The 13203-nt window shown below is 50.8% G+C and overlaps 1 protein-coding gene across 1 annotated transcript in view; it reads right to left on the bottom strand.

Annotated features, from left to right (window-relative positions):
• The window catches only part of ATP10A (ATPase phospholipid transporting 10A (putative)), a 179803-nt gene that overhangs the window by 24585 nt on the left and 142015 nt on the right, over positions 1-13203 (bottom strand). The window contains exons 10-12 of the mRNA XM_054451653.2: positions 10330-10897; positions 4823-4926; positions 4602-4728 (exon numbers count right to left, since the gene is read on the bottom strand). Coding sequence (XP_054307628.1) covers positions 4602-4728; positions 4823-4926; positions 10330-10897 — 799 coding nt within the window. The remainder of the gene's footprint in view (positions 1-4601; positions 4729-4822; positions 4927-10329; positions 10898-13203) is intronic.

Below are 13203 nucleotides of genomic sequence, written 5' to 3'. Positions count from 1 at the left end.
TCAAGAAATAAATAAATAAATAGGCATTGGAGAGGTGATTTCTCAATCTCCCCGTTGTGTGAGAACGCCGCAAGGAGGCGCCGTCTGCAAACCAGGAGGAGATCCCTCATCAGACATTACGAGCTGTTAGAGCCTTGATCTTGGACTTTTAGCCTCCAAAACTGTAAGAAGTAAATGTCTGTGGCTTAAGCCCCCAGTCTGTGGTATTGTGTGACAGCAGAACAAACGAACTAAGCCACCCTTACCCCTTCTTCTAGAATGACGGGACGGAAGGCATGGGGAGGGGAAGGTAGAACTGAGGTACAGTAAACACACAAGTGTACATTTCTTAAATATTCCTTTGATACACTTTCACAAGTCACATACCAGTGTCACCAGCCCTGAGCTCGGGGCAGAACATCACCAGCACCCCAGAAGACCCCCTCAGGGGCAAGTGGCTGATCTGCTGTCTTCCAGCTCACGTAGCCTGGGCCTAGCTCCCATGTACGGGATGTACTGGAAGGTGATGTGCGAACTTGGGGAGGTTCCAGAAAGGAGGAGGGAACATTGCACCCATACTGCACTCTGCTCTGAACCTTACAACCTGAGTACCCTGGGAAGACCACGCAGCGTGTGGAGCTTAAGACCTGCTCAGGAAGAAAGCCAGGTCACACTCTGTGCTCCCTGCGAGCACATGCCCAGCCACCCGGGCGCCGGGAGGGCATCTGACCTTAGCTTCGCTCCTCTACCCTGGCCCTTGGGCTCTAGCAGGGGGACAGACTGTGTGTGGCCCGTGTCCCTGGCTCATCCTGAGTGTCACTTGTACTGTGACAGGTTTCTTGATGTCTGGGGAAGATAGAGGGATGGTCTTGCCTTCCTCTGTGTGTTCATAGTAATTCATTCATACTTAACGACAGTAATAATGATTATAGAGTAAGACTAATAATGGCTAACCTTGATGGATTACTGACAATTTGCCAGGATAACGCTTCCACTGCAGTGCTTGAAACATAACCCAAGCAGTTGCCCACTCTTCTCTAAATGGCAACTTCCTGCCTCAAGGACCTTGTGCCTCCTACCCTTGTATCCCAGCTGCTGAGCTAGAGTCCCTCAGTCAAATGTCTGCCAAGAAAGAAAGCAGGGGAGGCCTTGCCGGAAACTCCAGTACGGAGGGTGTCTGCTGTTTCACAGGGAAAAGTTAACACCTTGAAAACAGAACCTCCTTAGTTCAGGAGCTAATTGGTCAAACTCATGGGCCTCCCACTGGGTCACGCCACCGACACTCACCTTTATAAGGTGTGAGCCTGAGTCAGGTGCAGAATAACATTAAACTGAAAAAGGAGTTATGGCAGGGACCCCCACCTCCGCATGAAACATGGCAGAGGAAAGAGTGCCTGCAGGGAGCAGCCTTTCAAGATGATTTGGGGCACAGTGGCTTTCTTCACCTTTCCAGGGTACTTGTTTGTGATATAATTTATGTGACTGTGAGTAAATGCCACTGTCTTTACGACCTGACCCTCTGGAAGGCCTGGCATTTCTGAGTATCATAACTCAGGAGTTGGTAGTGTGCAGAGCCCAGCGTCACTGTGCTTGGTGCCACACAGCTTTGAATGGGAGGGGAAAGGATTTCACCAATGGAAGTTTTAGACATTTAGAGAACTAGCAAGGACGCCGGGGAAAATGAGCAAGAGTATCCTTTGAATTTAGGTTCCTGCCCAGAGCATTAAGGAAAAGAAAATTTCAAGAGCATGGAGAGAATGGAGATCCTTTCTGCTGAAGATAGTTATGTATGGTTCTCTGATGCTATTTAAGATAAGCACCTGGGCCTGGTGCAGGGGCACGCGCCTGTAATCCCAGCACTTAGGCAGGCTGAGGCAGGAGGATCACGTTAAACCAGGAGGTCGAGACAAGCCTGAGTGAGACCCTGTCTCTACCAAAAAAGTAAAAATTCATCTGGGCCTGGTGGCACACACCTGTGGTCCCAGCTACTCAGGAGGCTGAGGCGGGAGGACCACTAGAGCCCAGAAATTTGAGCTCACAATGTGCTGTGATCACACCAGTGCACTCCAGCCCAGGTGACAGAGTGAGACCCTGTCTCAAAGCAAAAAAAAAAGCACCTTCATGAAAAGATTTGGCTTTGGAATAGTAAAAATATAAGTGGCTGGCTTCACTTTTCTCAATGAAGCTGAGGAGCTGGAACACAGTGCCCGCGTTTGAGCTGTGTGAACACTAAGGTGGTGGGTGGCTCTCATACTCTCCAGCTCAGGCCTCGTCATTTGAAACATAAACATACCAGGTAGCAGGAGACGGTAAGTGGTTAACAACCGGTCTGTGGGAGGAAGGTCGATTTACTGCATTTGCTCATTTCTGTGGTGTAAATACTCCCACCTTGGGGGACTTCAATCTACTAACATAGCATCAAAAGGCGACGTGAGATTCCTGAACATTTATGTGGGCTACTGCAAAATTCTTCAAAATGTATCCACGAGCTCTGCCAGCAGGCGTGAGCAGGCTCCAGTGCACGGCTGGCACCCATGTTGGCAACCCAGGAGTTCCATCACTGACACATCTCAGAGCCATCCTCATGTGCACCTGGAGGTAAGGAATCCACCTGAGGATGACAGTGGGACGTGGTGGAATTGGTTTGGAGAAACGCCGATGACCAGGATCCCTACTCCAATCAAAGGAAGTGGAACAGGGGATTGGTAGAAAACTCTGATTTTAGATCTTCACACAGTTGCCCAAGTAAAAATTATAGAATCCAAGCAAGAAATCCCCATGAAAAAGGCCTAAGAAGATGACTGGATCTCAAGTTCACCATGAGCCTCAGGTGCCGCAAGGGGCCATTAACAACTTAGGATATGTTAACAGAGCTGCAGCATCTGGGCCAAGAGAGGTGACCGATGCACGATCACCAGAGAAAGCCTGCAGAGGAGAGGCCAGCTGGGTGGAAACGGTGTGAAAGCACCAACCAGGAGACTCATCACCACACAACCACTCAGTGCCGGGCCCTGTGCCTGTGCCACACTCAGTGCCTCCCGTCATCCCTTCCTTTCACCCTCACAGGAGCCCGAAACACTGGGATTACCACAGAGCAGAACTTGGATGCAGAAAGGATTGAGCCACTTGCCCCAGGCTGCCCGATCAGCCTGCACGACCAGCCTGCATGACCAGCTTGCAGTGGCAGAGCAGGGCTGGACAACCGAGTCAGGGCTCCTGGGCTCTGACAGCAGGGAATATGGAGAAGGGGCAGCCTGGGACTCACAGCCATGTCTCCAAATAGTCAAGGTTTCATCACGTGGAAAAGGGAGGAGATTCTGTCTGCATTACTCCAGGGGGCAGAACCAGCAAGCACTGTGAAAAGGCACTGGAGGGCCAAGTTCCCTCCATTTGGGAAGTTAGTGCTGTCCAGGGAAAAAGCTGCTGCCTGGGGAAGGTGCCCCACAGTGAAGGGTTAAAAACCAGACTGGTCAGTGAGGCTGGGCGGGCACGTCTGGGACAACCAGCAGATGCCTCCTGCCCCACAGGCCTGCACAATACTGTCTTCCGGGGAAGCCCAGTCAGTCCAGACGACAGCAGCCCTGCTTTAGAAAGCCAAAACTTCGGGGCCTAAAACAGGCACAGCCATTTCTCAGGTGTTCCATTTAATTCACATCCAGGGCTGCCGCTCATGGTGCCACTGGGCCCCTGGATCCCGGGGCTTTCTGAGTAATGCGTGGCCTCCTATAAGATACTGTGGGCAAACAATATATAAAATGTGTGCAGATATATGTTATGCCTAGTGTACATTATGCTATTAAATGCAAACCTTAACTATGTATTATACTAGAGATGTAGATGTAAATATATAGCTATCCCAACTCCTCTGCCTAGAAAAAGAGGGCAAGTGAACACCGCCTTTTAGTGTTAAGTGAAGATGAACTCCCCAGGGCTTTGTGCTCAAGAAGTGCCACCTGACTCACAACACCCGGGATGGAGGTGGGGGTGCAGCATCCTCAACACCAGCTCTTCAAGGACACACAGAGCATGTACACAATGACTTGGCTATTTAATGAATGCTTTAATAAAATAGGAAAATAAATATTTTAAGTATTAAAGCAAGCATTAACATAATAAATACCTTCATTTATCACTAATACTAGTTAGTATTTATTAAGCACCAAGATGAACACAGTTGGAAATGTGGACATATTTCAGTAAAAATGAGCCCATTTTCTTTTCATTCACCTCGAATCTGTGAAACGTTCCTAAGATGCAAAATGCAGCAGTCAGTTTCTGGGTCCCAAAAGTTTCCCTGTTTCCCGAGGGGAAAATTCTTTCAACCCCCAACTGTCAGAAATCTCACTCCTTGGCTCTATTTTTGGTGGGAAAGCAGGTTAAGGGGAAGCATGGCAGCTGCTATCTTGGGGTGCCTGGGGGGCAGCATGTGCGCCTCACAGAAATGAGACTAGGAGAAGATTCAGGCAAGCACCCTCCTGCCTCAGCTGTGCCAGCGTCCTGCCAGGCGGCTCCCTAACCAAGGCCAGCCTGCGGAGCAGCCGCTGACAAGAGCGCTCACCCCTCCAGGGCCATCCCTGCAAACTCCACACTGCCCTTAGGCATGCGGCTCTCAAGTTAATTACCTAACAAGTGCAGGTTGGTCTCCAGGCGAATGGCAGACTGGAAGAGAAGCTCTTCACTGTTTTCCAGGGAGGATTCGGCTTCTAGGTGGCTTTGCAACCAGCAGGCATACTCTTCTTTACTCAGAACCTATGGGAGACACATTGTTGAGTGCCGTACCGGGCACTGCTCACTGTGGGGCGGCCACCTGCACGTGCATCCTCGCGGAGCCGCCCCCACTCACCCTCTTGGCGATGCACAAGGTGCGCAGGCCTTCTGCCGCATACAGGTTGAGGTAATTCTGAGTTTTGCTCCGAATCTTTTTTTGATGCCTCCCTCTGGCGTCAACTATGTTGGAGAATAAGCAGAAACATGGGTAAGAACTGGTGCCTGCGGAATGATCTTCAGACACTCCGAGATTTACCCCACGTCTGTTGGTTACTTGCGAATAGAGCACAAGTTTTCATACAGAATTCAATGCAAAAATGAGCTGTTATGTTTAAAAAATAATCTCATCAATATGCAAATGTTTGGCTGTTTATTTTATTTTATTTTTTCATAGAGACAGGGTTTTGCCATGTTGCCCAGGCTGGTCACGAACTCCTGGGCTCAAATCATCCACCCGCCTCGGCCTCCCAAAGTGCTGGGATTACAGATGTGAGCCACTGCGCCGGCTGATGTTTGGCTGTTTCTAACACCCTTTGTTGAAATAAGCTCATGAAAGTAAAAACTACATCAAAAGTCATTTGGCATCCTTTTGCCCAGCCTATTAAATGGAGGCTCACGTTCTTGCTGTTAATGAAAAGTCTTACTTAAAGGGAAGCGCACTTTCTATCCTCAGAACCGTAGGATCCTTACAAGTAGCGTTGCCAGATATAACAAACGATGTCTAAATATGGCATAGGACATACTTTTACTTAAAAAATGATTTGTTTGTCTGAAATTCAAGTTTAACTGGACATTCTATATATATTGTTTGTGAAATCTGGCAACATTACTGACCAGTCATGAGGCCCGTGGCCCAGGAAGGATTATCTACTAATCTAAGTCCACCGCCTGACAAAGAGGACCTGGTAAGAGACCCTTTTACATGCCCGACCATGCTGCATTCTCCATGGGGGTGACAGAGCCTTCAAGGGAGTGATCACTGGTTCTTGGAGGTGGAAGAATCTTACTCTTTTCTAAACAAAGTCTAAGTACACATATAGAACATAAACAGATACACAGCATATCTATGTTATTTAAAGACCATGAGGGGACAATTGAAAAAAAAGTCAGAAAAGACTCTTTATGGAGTTGATAATGGGGAAGAAAAACAGTTGCTCTAGAATCCTTTGCTTTAGGTATTTACATTTCCTGAAAGGATGATGCTCAAACTCATCTTTGTATTCCTGGTATGGTGGTAACACTCTTAGAAGACGCAGATAACCTTTTTCCAGAATCAGATTGTTCCTTGAGCAAAGCCGTGCCTAACTGAGGGGCTTTGGAATTGAAATACTCATGATAAAGCTGTCCCATTGACCTGGGGAGAGGCGACATGTGGCGTGCACTGGGACGTGCGGTGGTACCGGGTGTGACACTGAGATTAACCACTCTCCAAAACGAAATGAACTGAGCCCACGGAGGGAGGATGGGCCACTCGGGATCCTGGGTGCCCCAGACAAGGAGGTGGCCCCACAGGTGTCTGCTTCTCAGGTGGACAACGGGGTGTTTCTGTGCAGGGCCATCTGCACAGGGCCTAGTGACAGGGAGCACCTGGCCCTGCCAGGCAGAAGTGGCTGAGCCCGTCGTCCTCTCCTGCAGACATGGACACACACCTGTGCCCTTTCTGGTGAGATCTGCCCCTCGTTCCTGGGTGACTTTTCCCTTACATGTCCTGCCACACCTACCACTGGGCAGTCACTGCGGAAAACTGAGGCTGGGCTTTGGAGGGTGGAGCCCTTGTGGAGGCTGGGATCGGTCTACACTCTGATGGAGGGTAGGAGAGGATGGGAAGAACTCCAGCTCCAAGGAGACTATCACTGAGGAGCTGGGGGAACCTCTGAAGGAGAATGTACTGGGGAACAAAAGTGTGGATCCCCAGAGGCATTCAGTCAGCCCTGCTCTTCTCCACTTGCTGAAGTGATGCTGGGGGTGGCTGATTTCAAGCTGAAGGCATGGCAATTTTCACCCTGCATTTTAGGCAATGGTCATGCAATATTAGCCCCTTCTTTCTGATATTCCACAGCCACCCAAGTCCTGTGTGTCTTGTCTCCCTATGGTGACAGGAGGAATTCTGTGCCTAGAACTCAGCTCCTTGGGTGAGGCATGACACCACCTGCAGGAGTGGGACCAGTGCTGCCCGGCGCCCCCTGCTGGGCAGGGACAGTTGAGAGCTCTGTGCTGCAGGACCCTGAGGCTGCATCTGGGTCGGGGCAGGAGCAGGGGGCTTAGGGGCACAGCTCCAGGTGCAGTCTGCGAAGATGACTCCAGTGCCCACTGACCCCAGACACAGCAGGGCCGAGACAGCTGCACCTGGTAGTGGGCTGCACCTGATGTTCCCACCAGGAGACAGCTGGCCAGTGGTGCTTGCAGACCCACAGAGAGGCCCTCAGAGGGATGAGGGTAGCCTCTCTTCATGATTTTACCACGTGCTTTAAAATTGCTGCAAGTGATATTTCCATTTCTTCTAAGCTTTACAAGCGATATTTCCCCAATAAGGAGTTATCTTATTAAAATGGTAAACTAATGTGCAGTCCCTGCTTGTACTTGCATGTACTCATCATGCAAAAAATATGTACTGATTACTGAGTGGTATCAATGTGTGAGGCGCACACTAGGCAGTGGGCTACGGCCAGCTCTCTGTCCTTGCTCTGGGAGAAGGCAGAGTGGCCTGAGGTTTACGCCTTAAAGACCACTACAAGTAGCAACGCCACCAAAGCACAAGCAAGTGGATCTTAACGAGAAGGAGCCAGAGACTTGGGAAAGGTACCAAGTGGATGCTGGACATCAATGTAACAGCAGGCACTGAGCTAGGGGCTCGTGTGGGGACTTCCTGTGAGAGGTAGGCACCGTGATTTCCTTTGTAGATGGGAAACTGAGGCACAGAAAGAGTGAGTGACTCGTCCAGGGTTATCCCAGCCAGTAAGTGTAGACCTAGGATTTGAACAGAGATCTGTGGGAATGGGTTGGCGTGGAGTCCCTGCTTGTTGCCTGACACCACACCTGCCAGGGCAGGTAAGCCATGGCCCCGTCCTGCTGATATAATACAGTCACATCCACTATCTGCTCAGCCAACTGGGGCCTCTTCTGGTGAAAGTGTTTCCAGCCCTCTGAAGAGGGCATCAGATTAAGTCTGGAGTGGGACAACTCTGTGCCCTCCTCAGTTTGTCACCTACACACAGGTGATAAGTTGATTTACACAAGCAGAGCAATTCCCAGGCACAGTGAGCCCTCTGTAATGAGTCTGCACCTATCCACACCCCTCCACCGCTCCCCAAGTAAAAGGCGAACGATCTGTGCATAAGGGCAGGTGGTCACAGGTGGGTAACTTCGAGGGGCCTCCAGGGCCCTCCTGTAGTCATTCTCTTGGGAAACTGCTGGGGTCTTTGAACTTTCTGAACCTTAACCTGCCCAGTGTTGACACGTAGATATTCCCTATCCAAACCTGACTTCGTGCACTGCTTGGAAATTCCCAGGGGAAGGCGGAGATCAACACAAGCCCTTGATTAACTTTTCCTATCAATGTCATGGTTTTGATAAGGTGAGAGTTGTGACAATGTCATTACCTGGCCCTTCCATGATGCCATGGATTTGAGGTTCTTTTTCTTATCTGCAGTTACCTGGTTATGGGAAGCTCCCTTCCTGAGACCCACAGCAAAGCCACGCTGACGATACCAGACCTGAGAGGCTCCCCGGCCTGGGCAGGGGCTCCCCCACCCCAACTGTGAGTTTGATTCTGAGTCGGAGGAGAACAATGTGGACTGTCTTGTAACCGGCATCAGGTGCCTTCCCGACTTGCAGACAAACGAGGAAATCCCTGGCTCACTCGGGGGCCTCTGGAAGCCAGGCCACCACTGTTCCTTCTGCCATGGCCCTCAGCACCTGCTAGTGAACAGGCAGGGGGGGTCCTGCCTCCTGACAATGCTCTATCCACTCTGGGAAGTCACCAGAAAAGCAGGGGTAGAAGAGTGAGGTCATGATGTTAAATTCATTCAATTGAAAGGCATCTAGTTTTCTGGGATATCCTTGGTAATTTTTTTGGGGGGATGGGGTGGAGTGTGAAATGTGGTCCTTCTTTTATGAAATGATGGCTGATGGTATTAGTGAGACTTAGTGACAGCAGTTCTTTTTGTGTGTGTTCTGCTTTTGAGGTTTTTACTCATGTAAAAAAATATGTTGCCAGCAAAGTACAAGCCTGGCAAGCGCTGCGGCCTTCCTCGCACAGCTCACAGGGCTCCCTGCTCTACAGGACGGGACAGGCCTCGCCTGCCAGCGCTGGGCAGCCCCCACATGCCAGGGCCACTCCATGCCTTCCCCTTAGACATCACCCGTCATGCTGTGAAGTCTGAAGCCCAGGGCCCCTTATGTTGTCTTGAACCCAAGGCTGTGGAATAAGACAGAGAAATTTTTTTGCTGTGGAATGAAATCACTCAGATAATTGCCCTATTTATGCTATTTATGTTTTTCTTTTGTGTGGATGTAAACAAGAATCGATTTTCAGAAGAAGCTTCCTAGAACTCAAAATCTGTCCATGAATTGGATTCTTTGCTGACTCCAAGGCATAGGCACTGCAGCGGGAGAAAGGGAAGATCTCGCCCTGCGGTGGTCATCATCGTGGAAGGTCATCCCAACTCCTCTCAGACACACATTTGCAGATTTAGCTCAGCTGCCTTTTGGAGGTCACACCTCTGTGATGGGGACGTGGGTTTCCTATATGAAGCTCTTCCTCCCATCCAATTCTCCATCATGAGTGGTCCTGGGCTTCTGTGCCAGGGATCCTCTCCTGAGGCACTGAGATGCTGGCAAGAAAGGCCAGTGGGAGGTAAAGTACTCCCTAGCTCCAACTCGGAGCTCCAGAAGGGAGCATCTGGCTTATAGCATTTCCCAGCAGCTGCTGCCCAGAGGTGCTTCCAAGGTGCAGAAAAGAGGAAGCCTGTGGCAGGCTGTAGAGCCTCAGTGGGGCCTCTAGGCTCCTGCAGCATTCTCACCTGCACTCAGTTCAGTTCCCCGAAGGTGAGGCTGCACTCCTCCGTCCTCTGAGCACAGAGGGAGAGGTGGGTGGCCAGGTTCCCTTTATGAGGGGGGCTCGGCCCTTCCCCTCCCAAGTGCGAGAACAGAGGGCATTGGGCGAGGCCAGCATCCCTTACTTCCTGAGCCCCCACTGTGGCCCAAGTTAGCCCCATAAACTGTGGCCTGGATCTCTCAGCTGCACCAGGTCCACAGGGCAGGAAGAACTTTCTAGAGCTACTAGACTAGATTCTCAACCTTCATTGTTCAAATTTAAAACCTGACACTCTTCAAGTATCCTCTGACCCCCCAGTTCTTGGAGGTGGGGGTGTGCAGGCATGGAAGCCCCCTGAATACTTCCTATTCCAAACCCTTCAAACAGGCAAACAGTGATCTGAAGAAACCCATGCAATCCTCCAATGGGCACTTCTTTTGGAAAAGGATTAATGAAAATCGCTTTACTCAAGAGAAGGAATTGGGTGGGGATATTTCTCAGGACTTCCTCCCCCAAGCTGGGGTGCAGCTGGGCAGGGGTGGGGGTACCTGAAGAGCAGGGCTGCAGGAGATCCATGACCACTGAGTCGGCCCCCTTGGTGTAGACGTTGATCTCATCGGTAAGCGGGTGCCGGATCACCACTGACATCCTCTTGCGGATGGAATCGAAACCCAGTGTGTGCAGGAGCTCGAAGGTGAGCCTGCCCAGGTGGGGCAGCTCCACTGACACTTGGTCGTGCAGCCGCTCCACAAGCACGCAGTTGTAGGCTCTGGCTGCATACACCAGTGCCGCCTCATCCGGGCTCTCCGCCTCGTACCGCAGCTCGCGCTCTGACTCCTGCTCCTGAGCAAGCTCCGAGGCCCAGTTGTCCGCCTGGCTGCTGTAGCCATTGCTGGCGATGGCCGAGGTGGGCTGGCCCAGCCTCTCCTCCAGCCTGAGAAGCATGCCGTCGCTGGACGGGGTGGACAGGAAGCTGGAGCCCAACTTGTGGTTGGACTTGTTGGTGGCCAGGCTCCCGATGCTGCTGCAGCCTGAAGTCAGGCAGCTGGGTGTGAACCTTCGCAGGAAGTCTTCTATCGTCTTCACGGGAGACTTCAGCTCAAACCTCACCCTCACCTGCAAGAGAAATGGTCAGAAAGCAGGTGAGGGAACTGCTATGTCCCCCAGAGGCCCCACCCTGGTTCCCACAGGATGCTCCAGGCACTTGGAGGAACAATGACCTCGACTTCCCCACCGGGGTCTCAGAGCACAGATTTCCCATTTCCCAGATTTCAGGCATGCATTGAAATTGCAAGCGGAATAGTGCTGCAATAAACATGTTGTGCACATGTATCCTAAAACTTAAAGTATAATAATATAAAAAAAAAAGAAATTGCAAGCAGAGACAGTACTCCTTCCTTGAGATAGTCCGTCGGCCTCTTCCACTTCTCTTAATCAAAGGTTATGCAAGATTCTTTCAGAACATGATTGCCAAGGGCCCATCAGTGAGGCCTGGATGTATGCAGGGGAGTTGCAGCTGGTGGCATCTGCAGGCTTCGTCTGGGCTGTCCCTGCACTACAATGCCCCTTGCTTTGCAAAAAACAGCTCAGGGGAGCAGGCTCCCCATTGCCTGGCACAAAACTGGGCATTTTTTTCCCAATTAAAAAGCCACTTAACAAACCACATCAGTTTATACTTCCTTTGAATTATATCTATAAAAACTTAATATACAAATCACATTTCCAGTCCCCAAATAATCATTCTAAGCGCATTAAATACATTGACAAATTGAGGATCCCAAACATTGAAACAATATTTTAACCACACAGTAAGAAACAAAATGAATTACACACACACACACACACACACACACACACACAATTGTTAAAGTTTCAAAAAGCTCAATGATACAGCAACAGAACCACGCTTTTTTCTTGCTCTTTATTGAAAGAGCAAATGTCAAAACAATCAAAATACTGAATTGGCAATTCTTAAAACTGCAATTTTACCATCGCATCCTAAGTTGTGAATTACAGTAACAGCCTCCAGAAAAATCAGGTGTTTGGTAAAGCAAGGTGCATAGAGCCAGATTTTGATACAGGTGCTTTTCCTTTGGTTTTGCTATGATTTTAAATATGCTACATAGCCAGCTGGGAGACACAGGCACCTGCACAGCAATCCCTGCTGGCTCCAAATGTCCTCGAAGGTGGCGTTCACCAACCAATATGTGGGAACAGAAATGCACCCAGAGACATGTTCACCTGCAGCCTGAGTGTGAGTGATTGATAGGCTGTTCCCTAGGTGGAACTCAAGCTGTGTAACCTTCAGCACAAGCCTCAATGACGCTGCCATCTCTCACCCTTCATTTAACATCTGTCAGTCAGGGTCTAGCCCAGAAAAGGGGCACTTCTGCAGGGATACACACCAGAAGGGTTTTTAATGCTGGGAGCAGAGCCCAGAGGCCAGATGGGAGATGCTGAGGCAGCCAGGAGATGAACTGCGGCTTCGGGAAGCAGCTCCAGCCCAGGGCTGCTGGCATAAGCCTCAAGCCTGCTGGTCTCTGAGTGGCAGGCCTGTCCACTTGGGAGTCACTGGGCCCAGGTACTGCCAGACATGCTGCCACAGCAGAGAAAATACGGGTCACCTTGTTCACCCCACATCGCCTGCTGAGGGACCTGCTGGAGGGGCAGACCCAGGAGGCTGGGAAGGGATCCTGGGAGAGTCGGGGGCTGGGAAGTCTATGACACACACCCACCCCATTCAACATTCAAAACTGCCTGGTTCCATATGCATATCACGCTTCCATGCTGCCTACACTGCCTAGCCCACTGCAGGGCTTTCTGGGGTGCACTGGGTGATAAAGGAGCTTTCACACGTGCAACCTTTCCTCTCTCAGGAGAAAACCTTAATGTCAGACTGAACCAAAACCAATTTGAGCATTGCTATATTTCTAGTATCCTAAGTAGCCTCTGATCGATTCTCGACAGCTTTTCATTGAAGAACAATCTTCAATGTCCCATAAATCCTCCCCATGGCCCCACGGCCCAGGCAGGCACCCCAGGCACAGGGAGGAGGCCAATGTGTCTCCAGCTGCATGGCTGGTAGAGTCAGGGTCCATGTGCAAGCTCCTTGTCCCGGAAGCTGGGCCCCCGACCTGTCTTGTCCTCTCTCCTGTGTGGATATGGGGCCTTGAGGCTCGGGGAGGTTGTTCTGGGCAGCCTCCCTCCCGCCCTGCCCCAGGACAGGCAGCAAAGGAAAGACCCAGGCAGGCAGGGCCTCCACACACCCACCTGCCTACCTGAGGCTAGCCTGGCTGGCTGCCCTGTGTCCCTCCCCTCCCAGGCTCAGAAGTCATCTCTGGTGGGCTGTCGCCTTCCACTTGGCCCCAACCATAGCCCCTGCTCACTGCAGCCCGGGGCCAATGCTGCAGAACCACAAGCAC

This window comes from Pongo pygmaeus, chromosome 16, assembly GCF_028885625.2.
Source record: "Pongo pygmaeus isolate AG05252 chromosome 16, NHGRI_mPonPyg2-v2.0_pri, whole genome shotgun sequence".
Taxonomy (NCBI): domain Eukaryota; kingdom Metazoa; phylum Chordata; class Mammalia; order Primates; family Hominidae; genus Pongo; species Pongo pygmaeus.
This window is presented reverse-complemented; position numbering and strand designations above follow the sequence as displayed.